This window comes from Bos grunniens, chromosome 16, assembly GCF_055505025.1.
Source record: "Bos grunniens cultivar Pamir isolate PY7600 chromosome 16, Bosgru_T2T1.0, whole genome shotgun sequence".
Classification (NCBI taxonomy): domain Eukaryota; kingdom Metazoa; phylum Chordata; class Mammalia; order Artiodactyla; family Bovidae; genus Bos; species Bos grunniens.
In genome coordinates, this window is record NC_141180.1 from 75,988,612 (window position 1) to 76,011,477 (window position 22,866).

Sequence of the window (22,866 nt, forward strand, 5' to 3'; positions counted from 1 at the left end):
AGGCAATGTCACCCCACTCCAGTACTCTTGCCTGGAAAATCCCATGGATGGAGGACCTGGTAGGCTGTAGTCCATGGGGTCACTAAGAGTTGGACGACTGAGTGACTTCCCTTTTAACTTTTCATTTCATGCATTGGAGAAGGAAATGGCAACCCACTCCAGTGTTCTTGCCTGGAGAATCCGAGGGACTGGGGAGCCTGGTGGGCTTCCGTCAATGGGGTCGCACAGAGTCGGACATGACTGAAGCGACTTAACAGCAGCAGCAGTTCAGTTCAGTCACTAAGCTGTGTCCAACTCTTTGTGACCCCATGGACCGCAGCACCCCAGGCCTCCCTGTCCATCACCAACTCCTGGAGTTTACCCAAACTCATGTCCATTGAGTCAGTGATGCCATCTGACCATCTCATCCTCTGTCATCCCCGTCTCCTCCTGCCCTCAATCTTTCCCAGCATCAGGGTCTTTTCAAATGAGTCAGTTCTTCACATAAGGTGGCCAAAGTATTGGAGTTTCAGCTTCAACCTCAGTCCTTCCAATGAACACCCAGGACTGATCTCCTTTAGGACTGGTTGGATCTCCTTACAGTCCAAGGGACTCTCAAGAGTCTTCTCCAACACCACAGTTCAAAAGCATCAATTCTTCAGCGCTCAGCTTTCTTTGTAGTCCAACTCTCACATCCATACATGAACACTGGAAAAACCATAGCCTTGACTAGAAGGACCTTTGTTGGCAAAGGAATGTCTCTGCTTTTTAATATACTGTTTTGTTATACGTTCTATTTATTTATTTAACTTTTTTTTTTCTATATTGGAGTGCAGTTGACTAACAATGTTGTGTCAGTTTCAAGTGGACAGCAGGTGATTCAGTTATTGCCCTTTTGAATTCTTTTCCTGTTTAGACCATTAACTATGGAACAGAGTTCCCTGCACCAAAAAGTAGGCTATCCATTTTAAACATGGCAGTGTGTACATATCAATCCCAAACTCCCTATCTTTCCCCAGCCCTGCCCTCTCCCTAGTAACTATGGTTAGTTCTCTAAGTCTCTGTGAGTCTGTTTCTGTTTTATAAACAAAGTCATTTGTATCATATTTTTTTAGATTCCACATATGAGCTATATCATACAATATTTCTCTTTTGTCTTGCTGACTTTGCTCAATATGACAATTTTTAGATTCATGTTGCTGCAAATGGCATTATTTCACTGTTTTTCATGGCTGAGTAATATTCCATTGTATATATGTGCCACATCTTTATCTCTTCTTCCATTCATGGCCACTTAGGTTGCTTCTACTTCTTGACTATGATAAATAGTGCTGTAACATCAATGTGCATGTGTCTTGTCAAATTATGTTTTTCTCCAGATATACGCCCAGGAGTGGGGTTGCTGGACCTAGTTTTAGTTTCTTAAGAAAACTCCATACTGTTTTCTATAGTGGCTGTACCAATTTACATTCCCACCAACAGTGTAGGATGGGTCCCTTCTCACTATACTCATTTATTGTTTGTGGGTTTTTTTTGATGATAGACATTTTGATTGGTGTTAGGTAATATCTCATTTTAGTTTTGATTTGTATTTCTCTAAAATTTACTGGTGTTGAACATCTTTTCATGTGGCTCTTGGCCATCTGTAGGTCTTCTTTGGAGAAATGTTTAGGTCTTCCACCCATTTTGGATAGGGTGGTTTGTTTCAATAACATTAAACTGTATGAGCTGTTTGTAAATTTTGGAGACTAATCTCTATTTGGTCACATCATTTACAAACATTTTCTCTCATTCTGTGGGTTGCCTTTTCATTTTGTTTATGGTTTCCTTTGCTGTGCAAAAGTTTTTTAGTTTAATTAGGTCTGCCTGCAATGCAGGAGACCTGGTTTGATCCCTAGGTTGGGAAGATCCCCTGGAGAAGGGAAAGGCTATCCACCCCAGTATTCTCCAGGCCTGGAGAATTTCATGGACTGGATAGTCTGCTGGGTCACAGAGTTGGACGTGACTGAGTGACTTTCACTTTCAGGTCTCATTTGTTTATGTTTATTTCCATTACTCTCATGCAGCAAAATTTTATGAGAGTTGTCTAGACCTAGTTTCCCTAAGTTGTCTTCTGACATTTTGTCATAAACCTCTCTGATCTGGCATTCCCCAACTTACCACTTCATTGAAAGAGCTCTTATTGAGATAAAGAGCAATCACTTTTTTACTAAATTCAATGGCCAATTTTCAATTCTCATGTTATTTGACCATTATAGGCATTAGACGTGGCTGATCACTACATCTTCTCCACACACTGGATTCATTTGGATTCCAGGACAAGACACTCAGCTGGTTTCCCTTGTCAGTATCTCCTTCTTTGTTTCCTCTACTGGTTTCTTCTCATTCACTTGATATTTAATATTGACACATTGCAGGATTTGGTCCTTTGTCTTCATTCCTTTTCTGCCCGCAATCATTTTCTCAATGATCTTGCTCAGTTTCATGACTTTAAACATAACACATAAGCTCAGGAATCCAAAATTAATTTTTTCAGCATATACCACCTCTCTCCTGAACTCTAGACTCATTTCAGTTTTTTTTTTTTTTCTAAATTACTTTAATCAATTTACAATGTTGTGTTAATTTCTGCCGTACAACACAGTGACTCAGTTATACACATGTTGTGCATACTAAGTCACGTCTAACTCTTTGTGACCCCATGGACTGTAGTCCACCAGGCTCCTCTGTCCATGGGATTTTCCTGGCAAGAACACTAGAGTGGGTTGCCATTTCCTCCTGCATGGGATCTTTCTGACCCAGGAATAAAACCCAGGTCTCTGGCATTGGCAGGTGGATTCTTCACCACTGATCCACCAGGGAAGCCTATACAGATATAGATATTCTTTTTTATATTCTTTTCCATTATGGTTTATCACAAGTTTATCATAGTTTAACATAGGTTTATCATAGTTCCCTGTGCTATACAGTAGGACCTGAACTCTAGACTATTATACTGAATCTCTTATTTGACATTTTTTTCTCAATATCTAACATAAATTTGAAATGCATTGCATTCCAAACTGAATTCTATATCTCCGCTGGTTCCCTGCATACCTTTCTCATCTAAATGCATGGCCATTCCCATTTTCCTACTGCTAATACTAAAAACCTAACTCAATGAAACTATAAGCCATGCCTTGTAGGGTCATCCAAGATGGTCAGGTCATGGTGGAGAGTTCTGACAAAATGTGGTTCACTGGAGAAGGGAATGGCAAACCACTTCAGTATTCTTGCCTTGAGAATCCCATGAACAGTATGAAAAGGCCAAAAGATATGACACTGAAAGATGAACTCCCCAGGTTGGTGCCCAAAATTCTACTGGAGAAGAGTGGAGAAATAACTCCAGAAAGAATGAAGATACAGAGCCAAAGAGAAAACAGTGTCCAGTTGCGGGTATGACTGGTGATAGAAGTCAAGTTCCATGCTGTAAAAAGCAATATTGCATAGGAACCTGGAAGTTAAGTTCATGAATCAAGGGAAATCAGAAGTGGTCAAACAGGAGATGGCAAGCATGAACATTTACATTTTAGGAATCAGTAAACTAAAATGGACTAGAATGGGTGAATTTAATTCAGGTAACCATTATATCTACTACTGTGTGCAAGAATTCCTTAGAAGATATGGAGTAGCCGTCACAGTCAATGAAAGAGTCCAAAATGAAGCACTTGGATGCCATCTCAAAAATAACAGAACAATCTCTGTTCATTTCCAAGGTAACCCATTCAATATCAGAGTAATCCAACTCTATGCCCTGACCAGTAATGATAAAGAAGCTGAAACTGAACAGTTCTATGAAGACTTACAAGACCTTCTAGAACTAGCACTCAAAAAAGATGTCCTTTTCATTATAGGGGACTGGAATGCAGAACTAGGAAGTCAAGAGATATTTGGACTAACAGGCAAATTTGGCCTTGGAATACAAAATGAAGCAGGGCAAAGGCTATTAGAGTTTTGCCAAGAGAACGCACTGATCATAGCAAAACCCTCTTTCAACAACATAAGAGAAGACTCTACACATGGACATCACCAGACTGTCAACACTGAAATCAGATTGGTTATATTCTTTGCAGCCAAACATGGAGAAGCTCTTGACAGTCAGCAAGAAGAAGACTGGGAGCTGACTGTGGAACAGATCATGAACTCCTTATTGCTAAATTCAGACTTAAATTGAAGAAAGGGAAAACCACTAGACCATTCAGGTATGACCTAAGTCAAATCCCTTATATTTATAGAGTGAAGTGAGAAATAGATTCATGGGATTAGATTTGATAGACAGAGTACCTGATGAACTACGGACGGAGGTTCATGACATTGTACCGGAGGCAGTAATCAAGATCAATCCCAAGAAAAAGAAATGCAAAAAGGCAAAATGGTTGTCTGAGCAGGCCTTACAAATAACTGAGAAAAGAAGAGGGGTAAAAGGCAAAGGAGAAAAGGAAAGATATACCCATTTGAATACAGAGTTCCAAAGAATAGCAAGGAGAGATAAGAAAGCCTTACCTGTGGCGGATTCATTTCAATGTTTGGCAAAACCAATACAATATTGTAAAGTTTAAAAATAAAATAAAATTTAAAAAAAAAGAAAAAGAAAGCCTTACTCAGAAAATGAGAGATACAAGGGAATATTTCAAAAAAAAATATGGGCACAATAAAGAACAGAAATGGTATGGGCTTAGCAGAAGCAGAAGATATTAAGAAGAGGTGGTAAGACTACACAGAAGAACTAAACAAAAAAGATCTTCATGACCCAGATAACCATGCTGGTGTGATCACTCACCTAGAACCAGACATCCTGGAATGTGAAGACAAGTGGGTCTTAGGAAACAAAGTTAGTGGAGGTGATGGAATTCCAGTTGAGCTCTTTCAAAACCTAAAAGATGATGCTGTGAAAGTGCTACACTCAATATGCCAACAAATTTGGAAAACTCAGCAGTGGCCATAGGACTGGAAAAGATCGTTTTCATTCCAATCCTAAAGAAAGGCACTGCCAAAGAATACTCAAACAACCACACAATTGCTCTCATCTCACATATTAGCAAAGTAATGCTTAAAATTCTCCAAGCCAGGCTTCAACATTACATGAACGGTGAACTTCCAGATGTTCAAGCTGGATTTAGAAAAGATAGAGAAACCAGAGATCAAATTGCCAAATTTGTTGGATTATCAAAAAAGCAAGACAGTTCCAGAAAAATATCTACTTCTGCTTTATTGACTTTGCCAAAGCTTTTGACTGTGTGGTCAAAATAAAATGTGCAAAATTCTGGAATGCCAGACCACCTTACATACCTCCCGAGAAACCTGTATGCAGGTCAAGAAGCAACAGTTAGCACCGGCCATGGAACAACAGACTGGTTCCAAATCAGAAGAGTACGTCAAGGCTGTACACTGTCACCCTACTTATTTAACTTATATGCAGAGTATACCATGTGAAATGCCGGACTGGAAGAAGCACAAGCTGGAATCAAGATTGCTAGGAGAAATATCAATAAACTCATATACATAGATGATACCACCCTTATGGCAGAAAGTGAAGAGCAAATAAAGAGCCTCTTGCTGAAAGTGAAAGAGGAGAATGAAAAGGCTGGATTAAAACTCAACATTCAAAAAATGAAGTTCATGGTATCCAGTTCCATCACTTCATGGCAAATAGATGGAGGAACAGTGGAAACAGTGACAGACTTTATTTTCTTGGGCTCCAAAATCACTGCAGATGGTTACTGCAGCCATGAAATTAAAAGATGCTTGCTTCTTGGAAGAAAAACTATGATCAACCTAGACAGCATATTAAAAAGCAGAGACATTACTTTGCTGATAAAGTTCCATCTAGTCAAAGCTATGGTTTTTCCAGTAGTCATGTATGGATGTGAGAATTGGACCATAAGGAAAGGTGAATGCTGAAGAATTGATGCTTTTGACCCGTGGTGTTGGAGAAGATTCTTGAGAGTCCCTTGCACAGCAAGGAGATCCAACCAATCCATACTACAGGAAATCAGTCCTGAATATTCATTGGAAGGACTGATGCTAAAGCTGAAACGCCAGTATTTGGCCACATGATGGGAAGAACTGACTCACCGGAAAAGACCCTGATGCTGGGAAAGTTTGAAGGCAGGATGAGAAGGGGATGACAGAGGATGAGATGGTTGGATGGCATCATATTTGATGGATATGAATTTGAACAAGCTCTGGGAGTTGGTGATGACAGGGAAGCCTGCCGTGCTGCAGTCCATGGGTTCAGAGAGCATTGGGCACAATTGAGTAACTGAAATGAACAGAACTGATACTAAAATCCTGAGTTCTTCACACTTCTCTATTACAGTTCACTTCTAATTCAAGAATGCATTTAAATCAGTTCTGATGAGGTGAATGAAACTGGAGCCTCTCATACAGAGTGAAGTAAGCCAGAAAGAAAAACACCAATACAGTATATGGTAAAGATGGTAACAATAACCCTGTATGCAAGACATCAAAAGAGACACAGATGTATAGAACAGTCTTTTGGACTCTGTGGGTGGGAGAGGGCGAGGGTGGGATGATTTGGGAGAACGACATTGAAACATGTGTAATATCATATGTGAAATGAATTGCCAGTCCAGGTTCGATGCATGATACAGGATGCTCAGGGCTGGTGCACTGGGATGACCCAGACGAATGGTATTGGGAGGGAGGTAGGAGAGGGTTCAGGATGGGGAACACCTGTACACCCATGGCAGATTCATGTTGATGTATGGCAAAACCAATACAATATTGTAAAGTAAAAAAAAGAAAAAAGAAATAGATTGATCATAAAATAATAATAATGGCACCCTACTTTCAAAGTATACCCATAATTTTTTCTCTCCTACCACTTCCACTTGAAAATACACTGGATCCTTGACCCTAAGCATCTATTGTTAACATCAGCCATAGTGATTTTGTGAAGATGGAGTTCAGCATAGGTGAGACCATGCCATTGCCCCACTGAAAACCTGTGATGACTCCTACTTCACTCTGAGTAGAAGCTACAATTCTTACATTGACTTAAAGAGCTCACCATGATCTGGCCCCTTTTTACTTCTCTCCCTACCTCTCTTACACTCTTACCATCAAATTACTGTGTTTGCATCATGAGGGCCCCTTTATTGATCCTGGAGCACATCAGTCAGGTTCCTACCCCTCCTGTAGGGCCCTTGTACCAGCTATTACCTCTCCCAGGAGTGCTTTTCCTTCAGACATTCACAGGCACAATGCCCCTATTTTCTTCAAGTATCTTCTCAAATGCCACCTTTTCAATGAGGCCTACAAGCCACCTAAAAATTCAATTGTCCTAGAATTCATACACGCTTTTTGCTAGCTCTGTTTTTTTCTCACTTTTATCTTACTACTTATCACCTTCTAATCTACTAAACACTTTACTGATTTTTATATGTATTGTTTATGGCCAGACTTCTCCATGATAAAATGCTAGCTCTGGAAGCAAGGAATTTTCATTTGTTCTCTAATTAATCACAAATACTTCTTCTTAATTTGGAGTATAACTGCTTTACCACGTGTGTTAGTTTCTGCTGTACAAAGAAGTGAATCAGCTACATGTATACATATATCCCCTCCCTTCTGAGTCACACTACCTCCCGAGTCACACTCCCTCCCCATCCCCAGCTGTCTAGGTCACCACGAGCACCAAGCTAAGCTCCCTGTGTTAAGCAGCTTCACACTAGCTATCTATTTTACATATCATAGTGTATAAATGTCAATGCTACTCTGTCGATTTGTCCCACCCTCCCATCACAAATACTTGTGAGAGTTCCTGGCATGGACTAGGTACTCAACAAGTAACTTTTAGATATGTGAAACCAACAAGTAAAACTTCTATAGAAGATAAAATATGTTGCATCAGTGACAACTGAGTTATCTAACAAAGTCTAAGCAGGGCCATGAAATATGTCTCAGAGTTAGTGATATTAAGACTGAGATGCAAATGATTAGAGGTAGTTATATAAGCAAAGTTGGGGGCTGGGGAGTAGATCCTTTCAGAGGAAACAGTGCATCAAGGCCCCTTGGTAAAAAAACCACTAGGAAAGACTGAAATGAATTAATATGGTTGGGGCTAAGGAGAGCAATTGAAGGGATGATGAAAAACTATTAGTGAAGACTGAAAGGAATTTAATATGATTGGGACTTAGGATAGCAACTGAAGGAATGGTAAAATGTGGACTAAAAATATAAGAAGGAATTATTTTAAAGAGATACTTAAAAGTGATCATGTAAGTTATCTTCTAAATGAGGGTATTCCTAAGAATCAAAGTGGATTTCTCTTCATAATGGCACAAGGACAATGTATATAATCTGGTACTGTCCTGGGAAAACAAGGACTGCTTCAAGTAAAAAAAAAAAGAGAAAGAGAGAGTTTGATCATCCAATTGTAAACGTTTTTATAGTATAAAATTTAGACTTTTTCCCCAATAGCTAATAGGAAGAGATTAAAGATTAATGCAGGAGCGTGATTATAACATTATGTAAAAATTGTTACTCTGGTAGCAAGTTGGAGAGCAGTGCAAGGCAGCAAGCCTGGAGGCATGGAGAAGAGACTGGGGGGATTCTGCAGTGGAAGGACAGAATGATGGAGACCCAGATCAACCAAACTGAGTATGGACATGGCAACGAATGACTTTAGAGGCCACTTGATCAAATTTAGTGGAATTCAGTGAAATACAAAGTATAAGAAGAGAAAAATAGTGAAACATTAGAATTCTGTCATTACAAATCAAAGGATGATGGTATCACATTTTTTAGCAAAAAAGAAAAAATGAAGGAGGAAATTGTTTGAATGAATATAGAAAGATTAGCTCAATTTGAATATACCACATTGGTTTTTCCAATGCTTGTTTGATTTTTCCAAATAGCCCATGGACAGTTGAATATGTTGCTATGAAAAGAGATTTAAGGTCATGGTTTAGGTAAGGGGATCATCAATTTATGGAGAAGAATTGAATCTTTGAGAGCAGACGCAACAATTTAGGGAAAATGAATGTGCAGGGTGCAGAGGAAATAGCACTAGAGCATTTTAAGAAGAACATGGTCAATATTGTCATTGGCTGTGACGATTCCACTGGATTTAGTGAGGAAGATTAGAGCAGTGGCCTTTCCAGAGCAGTTTCAGTGATATGCTGGTGGCAGATTTCAGACTGAACTGGTAGAGACATGAGGGAATGGCCAGATTTCAAGCCAGCAACTGAAGCCAACACTTGGAATTTATCTGTGAAGATGTCAAGGCATGAGGTCCAGAAGTGTGTGTGTGTGTGTGTGTGTGTGTGTGTGTGTGTAAAGACAGACATGAAGAGAGTCAGAGAAAGAGAAGCAGGGAGGAAAAATGAATTGGTGATTTAAAAAAAAAATAAGAATTCAAGTAATGAGGAATAATAAAAATGGGAAGTCCCTAAGAGGGAAATGGAGAATGGCTTGCTGCATAAGTAAGGGTATTTATATTAAAATACTATAAGCTAAAAGAAGGAACACATTTTCCTTGTGATAGAAACTAAGTGCATGTAGGTTGTTATGTCGTTTGGTGACAAAATTTAATGGAAGTTCTTATTTGTCTGAATCTTTTTTTAAAAAATTCTGTGTCACAGAAGCCAACTTCAGTAAGGATTAGATAAAAGATTGGGGAGTTTGGGGAGACAGAGAGAGAATCTGAAAGAGCCATTATTGATAACTGAACGTAGAACTTACAAAGAAATACAGAAGTGTCTGGTGTTTATATTCTAATCAGATATATGAAACTATTGTTAGAAGTTTTGAACTATTTTAATTTCTTACCAGTTTAACAGATTAGAAATTTTGTTCTGTGTATTTATTTAGTTATTTAGTCACCAAGTTTGTAATACGCACAAGTATATTTTAAATTTGACTTTGGAATTTTTAGCAAAACAAATATAGTTATTATTCTTTTTAAAGAAGGAAATTAATTATATTTTCAGATTTATTTATACTTACCCATGCTGGCAATTATGCTATGTACAGGCAATCTAGATGGTCCATGATAAAATGACCTTGGTACATTGCTTTTTTTCTGATGGTCGTGGTTTTTAAATGCTGAATTCTCTTCTTTGGTAATATTAATATAAAAACATGTATCTGTGGCATTCATAATATATCGAGGACCTGGATTCAGCAAAATGTTTTTATTATCCTCCCTCCTAATACCAATCAAGCAGACACCAAACCTTAATTTAAAAAAGAAAATAAAGGAGTTTAAGTTTAAAGTTCAGCAAAGGTCTTAGTTTTTTTCTTAAGCTTGCATATTAAGAAAATAAGTAAACTATTAAAAGGCAAAGGAAAATTAAAACCTCAAATAGGAAGATTTTAAAGCTTGAAAAGATCCTATAAGTTCAAAGTTCTTATCTTTATAGAAGAAAACAAACCAAAAAAAAAAAAAAATCCAATATCTTTAGTGTTTTGTGAAATCAATTTGGATACTTAAGACTATATATACATTTTTTAATAAAAAAGAATGGAATAAAAGATAAAAGAAAACATCAAAGTAAATATCATTTAGTAAGGGCATTTTTGGGGGGGTCGGGTAAATTTTGTGTTTATACTGGGTCTTACCATCAAATGTATATCTTAATTTGGCCAAAAAATAAAACAGTATTTTAATTAACACTTTAAAATTTAGATCTATATAAAAGATTCATTTTCTTGTGAATTTCTACAGCATTAAAATGTTTTTAAAGATAATTGAAAAGATGTTAAAGTCAATACTGGGCTTCCCTGGTGCCTCAGACAGTAAAGAATCTGCCTGCAATAGAGGAGAGCTGGGTTTGATCCCTGGATCAAGAAGATCCCCTGGAGAAGGGAATGGCAACCCACTCCCAGAATTCTTGCTTGGAGAATTCCATGGAGAGGAGGAGCCTGCTGGGCTATAGTCCATGGGGTTGCAAAGAGATGGACATGACTAAGTGAAAAACGCTTTCATTTTCAGTCAATATTCCTACTAAATTATACTTTATGCCCAAGAATCTTAACTTGTAGAGACCATACAAAAGGTGAGAATTCAAATGTCTCAATAATTATGATAATAATTCAAAAATACTTCAATATGAGCACCAATATGGGTTACATTATGGAGAACTGGATGTAAATTAATATTTTAATTCCATTCTGAGAAGGAAACATACTTTTTGTGTGCATGGAAAGAAGCATATGTGAAGCTCTTTCCTTCATATTCAGCAAAAAATGTGCTTTCTTCCAGAACGATGTGGTACACTTCATTCCCAGAGCATCTGCCGTACATCTTCTGCCACTGTTCTGGTGACTGCTGGCCTTCTCTGCAACAAAAGCACACACACATACACACGCACAGAGACAAACAGTGAATGTGGCTCAAAGCACAGTTGCTGTCCTACATACTCCAGAGTTTCCCAACTTCAGGGAGGAACAAGCACAGTTCAAAGAAGTATCTGTGTTCAAAGTGATGACGTGATCACCAAATATTTACAAAGAGTCACCTACAAGAATTTCGAAACTACAGAATATAGATACTTGCTAAATGGAAAATTCTTTAAAAGAATTTCACAATCCAATTAATAAAAGCATTTATTGTGATCATGAACCATTGAGCTGTAGCAACTGAATTTTTATGTGTATTAAGTCATGCACAGCCTATATATACTTGTCTTATAGTCTCAATAATATAACCCACTTCATCCCATTTATAAGACCTGCTTGGCCCCTGTATGTTTTTTACTTTGCTTTGTATTTAAAATTATAAATATACACATCTCAATTATTCAGTTTGATTTCATAAAAAATATACTCTTTATTTCTGTCCAAATCATACAGTGGCATTCTCTCAATTGTGTAGAAGTTAACGAAAGATACATTTTGTGATAAAAGAATCTCTGAAAGAGATTTTCAAAAGTACTTTTTAAAAAGAAGGTAAGTTTATCACAGAAAATGTAGTTTCTTTTTCCCCCCTCTAGAATAGCCTGCTCAGTGGCTTTAGAAATGTATCAAAAATTCAACTTATGCAAAATTTATTGTGAAGATACATGAATGATTTCCAATTTTGTACAATAAATTCCACTTGGTGAATAAAGCTTATGAACTGTTAAGTACAAGAAATACACATTCTAGAATAAATGTGATACATTTATAAAAATCAAAAATATTTCACCATAATCTCTGTAGCTTCTGCACGGATTAAAGTCATACCTATCATATTTTTAACTGAGTTTTGTTTGAAGGGTTACTGGGAAATAAACATTTATAAACATTTTCAAAGTGTCAGTAAGTTTTTTTTTTTAATGTATATTTTCCAGGTATGTTTCATTTGTAGTTCATTCCTTCTTGAAAGTGAAAGTCGCTCAGTCGTGTCCAACTCTTTGTGACTCCATGGATTGTGGAATTCTCTAGGCCAGAATACTGGAGTGGGTTGCCATTCCCTTTTCCACGGGATCTTCTTAATCCAGGGATCAAACCCAGGTCTCCTGCACTGCAGGTGGAGTCTTTACTGCTGAGCCACAAGGGAAGCCCAAGAATACTGGAATGGGTAGCCTATTCCTTCTCCAGCAGATCTTCCTGACCCACTAATCAAACTGGGGTCTCCTGCATTGCAAGCAGATTCTTTACCAACTGAGCTATCAGATCAGATCAGTCGCTCAGTCGTGTCCAACTCTTTGTGATCCCATGAATCCCAGCACGCCAGGCCTCCCTGTCCATCACCAACTCTCAGAGTTCACTCAGACTCACGTCCATCGAGTCAGTGATGCCATCCAGCCATCTCATCCTCTGTCATCCCCTTCTCGTCCTGCCCCCAATCCCTCCCAGCATCAGAGTCTTTTCCAATAAGTCAACTCTTCGTATGAGGTGGCCAAAGTACTGGAGTTTCAGCTTTAGCATCATTCCTTCCAAAGAAATCCCAGGGTTGATCTCCTTCAGAATGGACTGGTTGGATCTCCTTGCAGTCCAAGGGACCCTCAAGAGTCTTGTCCAACACCAGAGTTCAAAAGCATCAATTCTTCTGCGCGCAGCCTTCTTCACAGTCCAACTCTCACATCCATACATGACCACAGGAAAAACCATAGCCTTGACTAGATGGACCTTTGTTGCCAAAGTAATGTCTCTGCTTTTGAATATGCTATCTAGGTTAGTCATAACTTTCCTTCCAAGGAGTAAGCGTCTTTTAATTTAATGGCTGCAGTCACCATCTGTAGTGATATTGGAGCCCAGAAAAATAAAGTCTGACACTGTTTCCACTGTTTCCCCATCTATTTCCCATGAAGTGATAGGACTGGATGCCATGATCTTCGTTTTCTGAATGTTGAGCTTTAAGCCAACGTTTTCACTCTCCACTTTCACTTTCATCAAGAGGCTTTTGAGTTCCTCTTCACTTTCTGCCATAAGGGTGGTGTCATCTGAATATCTGAGGTTATTGATATTTCTCCCAGCAATCTTGATTCCAGCTTGTGTTTCTTCCAGTCCAGCGATTCTCATGATGTACTCTGCATATAAGTTAAATAAACAGGGTGACAATATACAGCCTTGACGAACTCCTTTTCCTATTTGGAACCAGTCTGTTGTTCCATGTCCAGTTCTAACTGTTGCTTCCTGACCTGCATACAAATTTCTCAAGAGGCAGGTCAGGTGGTCTGGTATTCCCATCTCTTTCAGAATTTTCCACAGTTTATTGTGATCCCCACAGTCAAAGGCTTTGGCATAGTCAATAAAGCAGAAATAGATGTTTTTCTGGAACTCTCTTGCTTTTCCCATGATCCAGCAGATGGTGGCAATCTGATCTCTGGTTCCTCTGCCTTTTCTAAAACCAGCTTGAACATCAGGAAGTTCACGGTTCACATATTGCTGAAGCCTGGCTTGGAGAATTTTGAGCATTACTTTACTAACATGTGAGATGAGTGCAATTGTGCAGTAGTTTGAGTATTCTTTGGCATTGCCTTTCTTTGGGATTGGAATGAAAACTGACCTTCTCCAGTCCTGTGGCCACTGCTGAGTTTTCCAAATTTGCTGGCATATTGAGTGCAGCACTTTCACAGCATCATCTTTCAGGATTTGGAATAGCTCAACTGGAATTCCATCACCTCCACTAGCTTTGTTCGTAGTGATGCTTTCTAAGGCCCACTTGACTTCACATTCCAGGATATCTGGCTCTAGGTCAGTGATCACACCATCATGATTATCTGGGTCATGAAGATCTTTTTTGTACAGTTCTTCCGTGTATTCTTGCCATATCTTCTTAATATCTTCTGCTTCTGTTAGGTCCATACCATTTCTGTCCTTTATCAAGCTCATCTTTGCATGAAATGTTCCTTTGGTATCTCTGATTTTCTTGAAGAGATCTCTAGTCTTTCCCATCCTGTTGTTTTCCTCTATTTCTTTGCATTGATCGCTGAAGAAGGCTTTCTTATCTCTTCTTGCTATTCTTTGGAAGTCTGCATTCAGATGCTTATATCTTTCCTTTTCTCCTTTGCTTTTCGCTTCTCTTCTTTTCACAGCTATTTGTAAGGCCTCCCCAGACAGCCATTTTGCTTTCTTGCATTTCTTTTCCATGGGAAAGGTCTTGATCCCTGTCTCCTGTACAATGTCACGAACCTCATTCCATAGTTCATCAGGCACTCTATCAGATCTAGTCCCTTAAATCTATTTCTCACTTCCAGTGTATAATCATAAGGGATTTGAGTTAGGTCATACCTGAATGGTCTAGTGGTTTTCCCTACTTTCTTCAATTTAAGTCTGAATTTGGCAATAAGGAGTTCATGGTCTGAGCCACAGTCAGCTCCTGGTCTTGTTTTTGATGACTGTATAGAGCTTCTCCATCTTTGGCTGCAAAGAATATAATCAATCTGATTTCGGTGTTGACCATCTGGTTATGTCCATGTATAGAGTCTTCTCTCGTGTTGTTGGAAGAGTGTGTTTGTTATGACAGGGAAACTTAAGACTTAAGATCCTGGGCCTTGGAGTCTGACTGCCTGATCTGAACCCTAACTCTACAATCTTGGGTGAGTTATTTAAGTTCTCTATGATACTTTACTTCCATAAAAAAAATTATCAGTGGTACTGGGCTGCATTAAATGAGATAGTACAAATAAATCATTTAGCAGTACAAATTAATCATTTAGCAGATTTGGGGAGCATAGTAATCTTCAGTAAATATTAGTTTACATTATTATTTTGCTGGTATATCTTCTTTATTGCAGAATTTTGGAGCCACTTTCAACATTCCTAGTCAACAATATGAACAATATTACTCTTAAAGCCTTTACCCTTTTTTTCTATAATATTAATATATTTTTGGAAATAGGAAAATGTAAAACAAAACACATTTGACTATGGAATACACATGGCTACATCTAACTACTGTTTCCTAAGAATGATTATTCTTGGTGGAGAACACCTTTTCCTTTCAAATAAAAACAAAGCTATCTTTGATATGTACCATACTGCTGCTTGGCAAGATAGCACTTGGCAAAGACAGAATCCATTTAAAAGGCTGAAAACATGAGAGAAGGTGCCAGTAGTTCATCAGGGTTTCTTTGGCATCTGAAAGGCAGCATAGGGTCAAATAATAGTTGCATAAGGGCACTAAGAGCTGTTCAAGCGAATTACAAATCTAATTCCAGCTGCTGAAATGGAAATGCAATGTGGTAACTTGGAAGGAAACAGAAAAGGAGGGATTTTGACAAGGACGACTGTAATGAATCTCCTTAAATCACTTGCTTGTCTTCATGCTATTTCATAATGGCACCTTTTTACCAAACGTTTTTTAATGAGTCTCTAATTTCAGCTAATTGTAAATATACAGAATTTTTTCCTTTTCACTTCATGTTAATTGCTTGAGAAATGTTGGAACTTAGCCACTCCATCTTCTACTGATGGGTATGTCTGGGTCTCACTTATTAATTCCTACATGAAATATTTATTGAGCACTTGGGATGTGCCAAGAAAAGTTCTAGATTTCAAGGCTAAGGCAGTTGACAAAAGGGCAGAAATGCTTTCTTTCTTGAAGCCTCTAGTGGAGGAAAACTGGCAGTAAAGCAAATTATGTGTTGGAAGTGGTAAGTGGTAGGGAGAAAAAAGAGAGAAATTTTCAGGGCTGGGTTGGAAAATAAACGCATAATTGAAGTAGACCTCCCTGAGAGAATAACATCTAAGTAAAAATCCTGAAAAGAGTGAGAGAGATAACCATAGCAGAGAAGACTGTTTATGGCAGAAGCAACAGCAAGCACTTCCCTGGGACAGGGCGGTGCCTGGGGTGGCTGAGGAAAAGCCAGGAGGAGGAGGAACTGAGGCCAGAGGAATAACTAGCAGGGAAACGGGTCACACGGGGATTTCTAAAATCTTAAGATCATGTTGGGCTTTACTGGGAAAATTTGCAAAGATTCTGATTTATATTTTGCAAAAAATCCCTCTGGTCATTGTTCTGAGAATAGACTGAAGCAGTGGCAATGATCAGTGAGGACTTTACTACAAGGATCCAGCCAGAAGGTGATGGCTTTGGACCAGGGGAGATTCTGGGCATGTTCTAAAGGTGGACCTAGGTGTATTTGCTGACAGAAAAGAAAAATAGGAATAAACACCTTAAGGACCGAATGTTCATCAGAAATACAAAAATTAAATGATCGAATGAGTGAATAAATAAGTAAATTCCATACAGCTAAAAGTGAAAATGCAAGAACTAATGCTTAGTGAGAATCATGGGGAAATATCAAATATAAAATGTTTGAAGAATTAAGGAGCTTTAGGTACAGTATTTAGTGAACTAGGTCCTAGGGAGAAGACAGGTAAATCAGAGATCATATATGTGGGCTTCAGAAACAATTGAAATAAAAAACATTTCGAATGCTAGGTTCATGGATGCTCATGATAATATTCTTGTGCATTTAAGTGTCTGAAATAGATTTTAAAAATGAAATGCATGTTCACAAAAATGAAGAAACAAGCCAAAACTAGTAAGGATTTTAAGTTTCTGTTGATATAATTTTTCACTGCTACCTTTCAAAGAAGCATTATAGGGTATATTATACACCCACCCCCTTTACCAATATTTTGAGAGTAACATTTTATTTAGGCAGAAAGTAATATTTTCCCTTTATACTATGATGAATGTATCAACTTTTTTCCAAATGGCTACCCAGTTACTCAATTTATTGAATAGTTCAATTTTTTAACCAATGATTTAAAATAACTCCATTATCAAACACCAAATTCCGAGATGCCTATGGGCCTCTTTCTCAACTTTCTAGTCTGTCAAGTTGATTTGCCTTTGTCCATTCCCTAACACTACACTATATCAATTATTTTAGGTACAAAATTGTTCTAAAATACATCAGGGTAATCCCTCTCTTTATTGTTCTTCAAAATTTTTCTTGCTATTTTGGTTTCTTCATTTTTCCATATGAACTTAAAATCAGCTTGATTACTTGAAAAAGAAAATTGTTGATATGATTATCGCAATGATTAATAAATCTGGGTGAAACTGACATCTTTGTGATACTGACATAACTTCATTTGTATGCTTGTTATTTGTCTCTTTCTGCCACCGTCTCTCACTTAGCATGAAGCAGAATGTAAACACCATAACTTCTCAGACTACTATCTATCTTGTTTTCTGTGGGAGCATTTTACAGAATAAGGTGAAGTGACTTCAAAACCTTTGTTTCATGACAAAATTTGATTCTTCTGAAATCTTTAAAATGCATGCTAGTATTATGCCCATCACATAGATAAAGAAACAGGATCAGTGGTTTCAAGTCTTTGGTCTTGCCAGCATGGATAGAAGAGTCTGTGACAAACACTGCCTTTTATTCAGAAACTTCAGTTCTGAATAGTCTAATATTCAGTGTGAATGTGGAGTTATTCTATTTCTTTTCTTCGGGCTACTAGAATTTGAGAGCCAAATTTTACTCCAACCTTTATTAATAATACAGGGCATTTCAGAGCCTATGGATTTGTTAAAAAAAAAAAACAAAGCATAAACCTTTTGTTTTCAACTTATCATTCTCTCCTTATTTTCTTTCATCTTTTCCTACTTCATGTATCTGGGCAGACTTAACTAAAGATTATATTTTAATGAGACAAAAATAATCATATAGCTGAGTAAATAATCTATTTACATTTTATACAAGAGAATTCTACCACTTAAATAACTCTTGAATGCACCACTTACCCTTTTCTCCATCATCAACTCTTACACTCTTAAAATATTCCTACTCCATTTCCTTGCCTCTTATATGGATTGGTGCTACAATAAGAATGAATTTCAAAATCTCAAATCACTTCAGGTCACTTTCCTGTTAAAAATAATTAAAGAGTTTCCTCCTCCCATCTGAAAAAGGTAAACTTTCTCATCATCACTACCAATCCCTTCTGACCTATGCCATGCCTGTCTTCCAAATTTCATCTGTCATTTCTGCCTCCTTTTTCTTGGGCGCTCCAGCAAACTTTAGTTTCCCCTGATCAAGAATCTCTCTTATCCAGGTCTTCTAACCTGTTCCTTCTTCCTCCTATGTCCTCCTCATTCTTGGACCCACAGTTCAGTCATTACTCTTTCAGCCATGCAGTGGTGGACTTCATGATAGTATAACATTAAATTATATTGACTAATCCTTAATGTCTTGCTTCCTTGTGAAATAGGCTCCATGGGACAAAGGACCACCTCTTGTTTACCATGCTATCTCTGAGACAAGACATCTGGTCTGACAGAGTAAGTCTTAATAAATGTTTTGTTAAATGAACAGAGTATAACCTAACAGTGTTCTTCATGCTCATTTACTAAATTTTCTGCTTTTCTAATTATATAATTCCTTTCTCCTTCACCAAAATCATTTTTACATCTTATCAATTACTTTCCCTATGATGAATTTGCTATAGAATGAGGAGAAAAAGCCTTCACTGAGTTTCATAATCATAAATGGACATGAAATTAACTTAACCTCAGCAGCAGTAAAAAACAATAAAGATACTAAGGACAAAAAGCAAAGAATGAAAAGCTTCATGAAAATTATGAAAAGCCATTTAAGAAAGATTTACTCTGTGTTTACATGAATCGAATGACCATTTAGGGAAGACAGTCTGCTTCTGCATTTACTTACTGTTAGCCTCAAAGTAAACTCCAGCATGTAAAATAATATAGCCTGTAGTTTATATTTCTGACCCTTTACAGGCTACTTTACCATACTGACTGGTAATGCAGTAGTAATTGCATTATACAGTAACTGACTGTATAGTAACTGACTGGAAATTAAACAGTAATAAATTCTTCCTAGACAGATTTATGTCTACCTTAATTTTCAAAATAATGCCAGCTCCAGTTGTTAGAAAAGGTGTTAGTAGAAAAAAGAAAGAGAATAAAAGAACATAAAAAGAAAATATTCTACTAGGAAAATAGAGGAAACACAGAATAAAAGCTTGTGCTCAATGCTTGAAAAAAATCTCTATTTTCCCTGAACAAAAGGTCATGCTGTAAAAATTCATAAATCCAATACCATAGTCATGAGAGCCTTAGAAATGTTTCAGTGCACATCCTAGAACCAAAGGAGGCTTATGCCTGCTCCTTTCTGCATGCTTAAACCCTAAACAAAGGTCTTACATATATATACACATATATTTGGAAAAAGAAAGGAGAAGTATAAGGAGAGGTGATAGAGAACTGTTTATGAGAAAACAAAAAAAAATGTCTGGTGAAGTAAATTGCAACTTTCATGTCAAAATTTTCAAGACCCTGTAGCCTTCACCCAAGCTCTTTTAGATCTCCAATTCCTGTCCAGTAATAATAATGTACTGGGGAGCTCCCACTTCTTTCAAATCCTGTTCAATGATTAGAAAGCTCTGTCTCATCTGATTTGAAAGTCCAATCTTCCCAGCTGAGGCTAATTCTCCCTGGAATGCTGCGGCTCTGAAGTGACTCACACTGGTCATCAAAGGCATCTCCTAGAGTCATGTAAACATGTTTGTGGAGTGTGGAGGGGTGGGACCACTTCCCTGTGTACCATCCCTGGGAAGGAAAAAATTTCTGTCCACTCTGTCTAACCTACTTCCCAGACAGATGTCCCGCGCACCTTACAGCCTTTGGCTTCTTGGGTTTCCTCACCTCATAGCAGCACCCTTGACAGGGTACCACAGAGAGAACATAGACCTTTTCAAGTCATCAGCTCTGATGCCGGAAACCCATGCATGGGAGTGCAGATTCTGCCATCTCTCTCTCTTTGATTCTTTTTTCCTCATGTTCAAATGAGAAAACTACATACACCGATGTCCAACTGGGGAAGGACATACTGGTCCCTGCTTTCTGCAGACACGCCTTATTCTCCACGAGTATTAATTAGGTCATTTCATGAACTTCATTTCATGAGGCTAGTGAAAATGAAAGTGTTAGTCACTCAGTTGTGTCCAACTCTTTGCCACTCCCAGGCAAGAACACTGGATTGGGTTGCCATTCCCTTCTCCAGGGGATCATCCTGACCCAGGGATTGCAACTTGAACCCAGGTCTCCTGCACTGAAGGCACATTATTTACCATCTGCACAACCAAGGTAGGTGCAAACACACTGTGTTGCTCTACTGGCTTTCTCTGATCTTTTCTTTCTATGGAAGGGTGGGGAGATTAGAAAATGGGATACTTGACTCTTTTTCCTCCTTGGTTTTAGATTGTGGTCACCAATTTGGGGACAAGATGAAAAGTCCCTCTCACGATCATAAAAGGCCAGAAGTGGGCAGTGACCCAATTCTTGGAAGCCACACCCCTTTCCCCAAATAGTTGGAATAATCCCACTCACTCACTGGCATATGAAATTATCCAGCCTATAATACTAACCACCCTATATTTTAGGTCTGTCTCTGAGATGGACATAATCTGTCTCTGAGACAGAATATTCCATATTCTGTCTATGGAATGTGTATCTCTCTAAATAAACCTGCTTTCACTAAAATAAAATAAAATAAAATAAAAATTTGAAATGTTATGTTTGTTTTATTCTGCTTATTGTGCCCCAGTTAGAAATATCTAACTTTTCAGTGGTGCATAAATTAAAGTTGACAAATGATTTTGCTTTTCTTTCAAATGCAAAGTGCACATCCCTGGTTAATCCATGATTACACTTTCAAGGTAAGTGAAAGTAAAAATGAAAGTCGCTCAGTCACATCCAGCTCTTTGCTGACCCCATGGACTATACCCCAGGGAATTCTCCAGGCCAGAATACTAGAGCAGGTAGCCTTTCCCTTCTCCAGGGGATCTTCTCAACCCAGGGACTGAACCCAGGTCTCCCACATTTCAGGTGGATTTTTTACCAGCTGAGCCACAAGGGAAGCCCGAGAATACTGGAGTGGGTAGCCTATCCCTTCTGCAGCAGATCTTTCCGACCCAGGAATCAAACTGGGGTCTCCTGCATCGCAGGCGGATTCTTTACCAACTGAGCTATCAGGGATGGGTATTTATTGCCAGAGAATAAATTCACTCACATACTGTCTCCTGTGCTGCAACAAAACCAACCCACTGGAACAGGACCATCAAATAGTAAGTGCTTGGGTCTGCAACTGTAGAAATGTGCTTCCTCAGCTATTGAATGCAGTAAAAGAATCTGATATGGTTTTGATTTTCAAAGTTTCCCCACATCAACTTTTCCCAAAAGGAGAAAATAAGAATCTAACTGGAATTTCCTGTTCCGGATGCAATACCCTGAAGTCTTATTATACTGCGCTCTCTGTTTTTATTTCAGGAATGTACTGAATTACCCCACTCAGTAATGTGTGCATTAAAAAAAAAAAATAGCATAAAAGCTTACTTGACTGACAGCTTCCTATTTCTAAGAAGGTGATTTTTTTGTAAAATTCATACTAATAACTTTTGGAAGGTAAAATTGAATTTTTGTGTTCATATCTTCTTCATGTATTTAAAGATACCATAAAAACAAAGGTAAACTATAGAGTGCAGGCAGTCATTACTGCCTTCATGGTTGTACAGTGAAATTATTAGTGGAAATCCTTTTGCTATCTTGAACACCTCTGAATTATAATTATCGCATTTAGTTTTGCTAGTACATTTTGTTCTTTTCAAACCTAAATAATGTATTTAAATATACAATAAATGGTGTTTCAGATTCGCTAAAATTCACACAGATTGCCAAATTAGCTGCTTTTATATATTCATTTTTATTACCAAATGAAATTATTTTCACCTCCATGGGAATAAAGAACATACTGTCACAAGGTGTCTTTGGTATAAATACCCATTCATCTATGTATAATAAAAGGCTTTACATATAACTGGGGGAAATCTTTGCCTTAGGAAAAGGATGTCATTTAAATTTATAATTGCAGAATTAGATAAGATAAAGTTCCCTTATTGGTGCTTTATTTTAAAGAGGATAAGAAACTATATTTGTTGCCGCATTATATTAGATTGAAAGTAGATTTTAAAAAGCCTAAAACAAGTGACCCAAAGGTTTTAATCTAATTAAAATTAACATTTTATTTAATTCCATACTCTAGTAGTTCACCAATTAATGTCAGCTTGGTTCCAGATAATTGTTTATATTCTTTAGAGGAGAGTCTTTGAAAACACACACATTAATTTAAAAATGAATGTAATTTATTCATGTGGTCTAAAGCTTCTACTTTATTTAAAAATTAAAGTATTTAATGGTATTCTGATTTTCCTTTGCTATCAGTGTCAGGAATCTACAGTCAATACTGTAGGTAAAAGAACTGATTTTGACAAATGGTAGCCTGTGTCATTGAAAACATAATTGTAATTTATGGAGTGGAAATGGCATATTGGAGTAGATGGAAACTTCTACCACAGGTGAGGTCACAAAAGGAAGGGCTAACATACAACTTTGGATGAACATTTATTCTTCCT

General features: G+C 37.7%; 1 protein-coding gene across 15 annotated transcripts in view; it reads right to left on the reverse strand.

Moving 5' to 3' along the window:
• Positions 1-22,866, reverse strand: part of KCNT2 (potassium sodium-activated channel subfamily T member 2) — a 431,812-nt gene that overhangs the window by 112,661 nt on the left and 296,285 nt on the right. For all 15 annotated transcript variants that reach the window (XR_015143756.1, XR_015143755.1, XR_015143754.1 and 12 more), the window contains exons 15-16: positions 11,175-11,324; positions 9,991-10,220 (exon numbers count right to left, since the gene is read on the reverse strand). Coding sequence is in view for 8 of the 15 variants with exons in the window: in XM_086345575.1 (XP_086201701.1) it covers positions 9,991-10,220; positions 11,175-11,324 (380 nt within the window). In the remaining 7 variants the exon portion in view is untranslated. The remainder of the gene's footprint in view (positions 1-9,990; positions 10,221-11,174; positions 11,325-22,866) is intronic.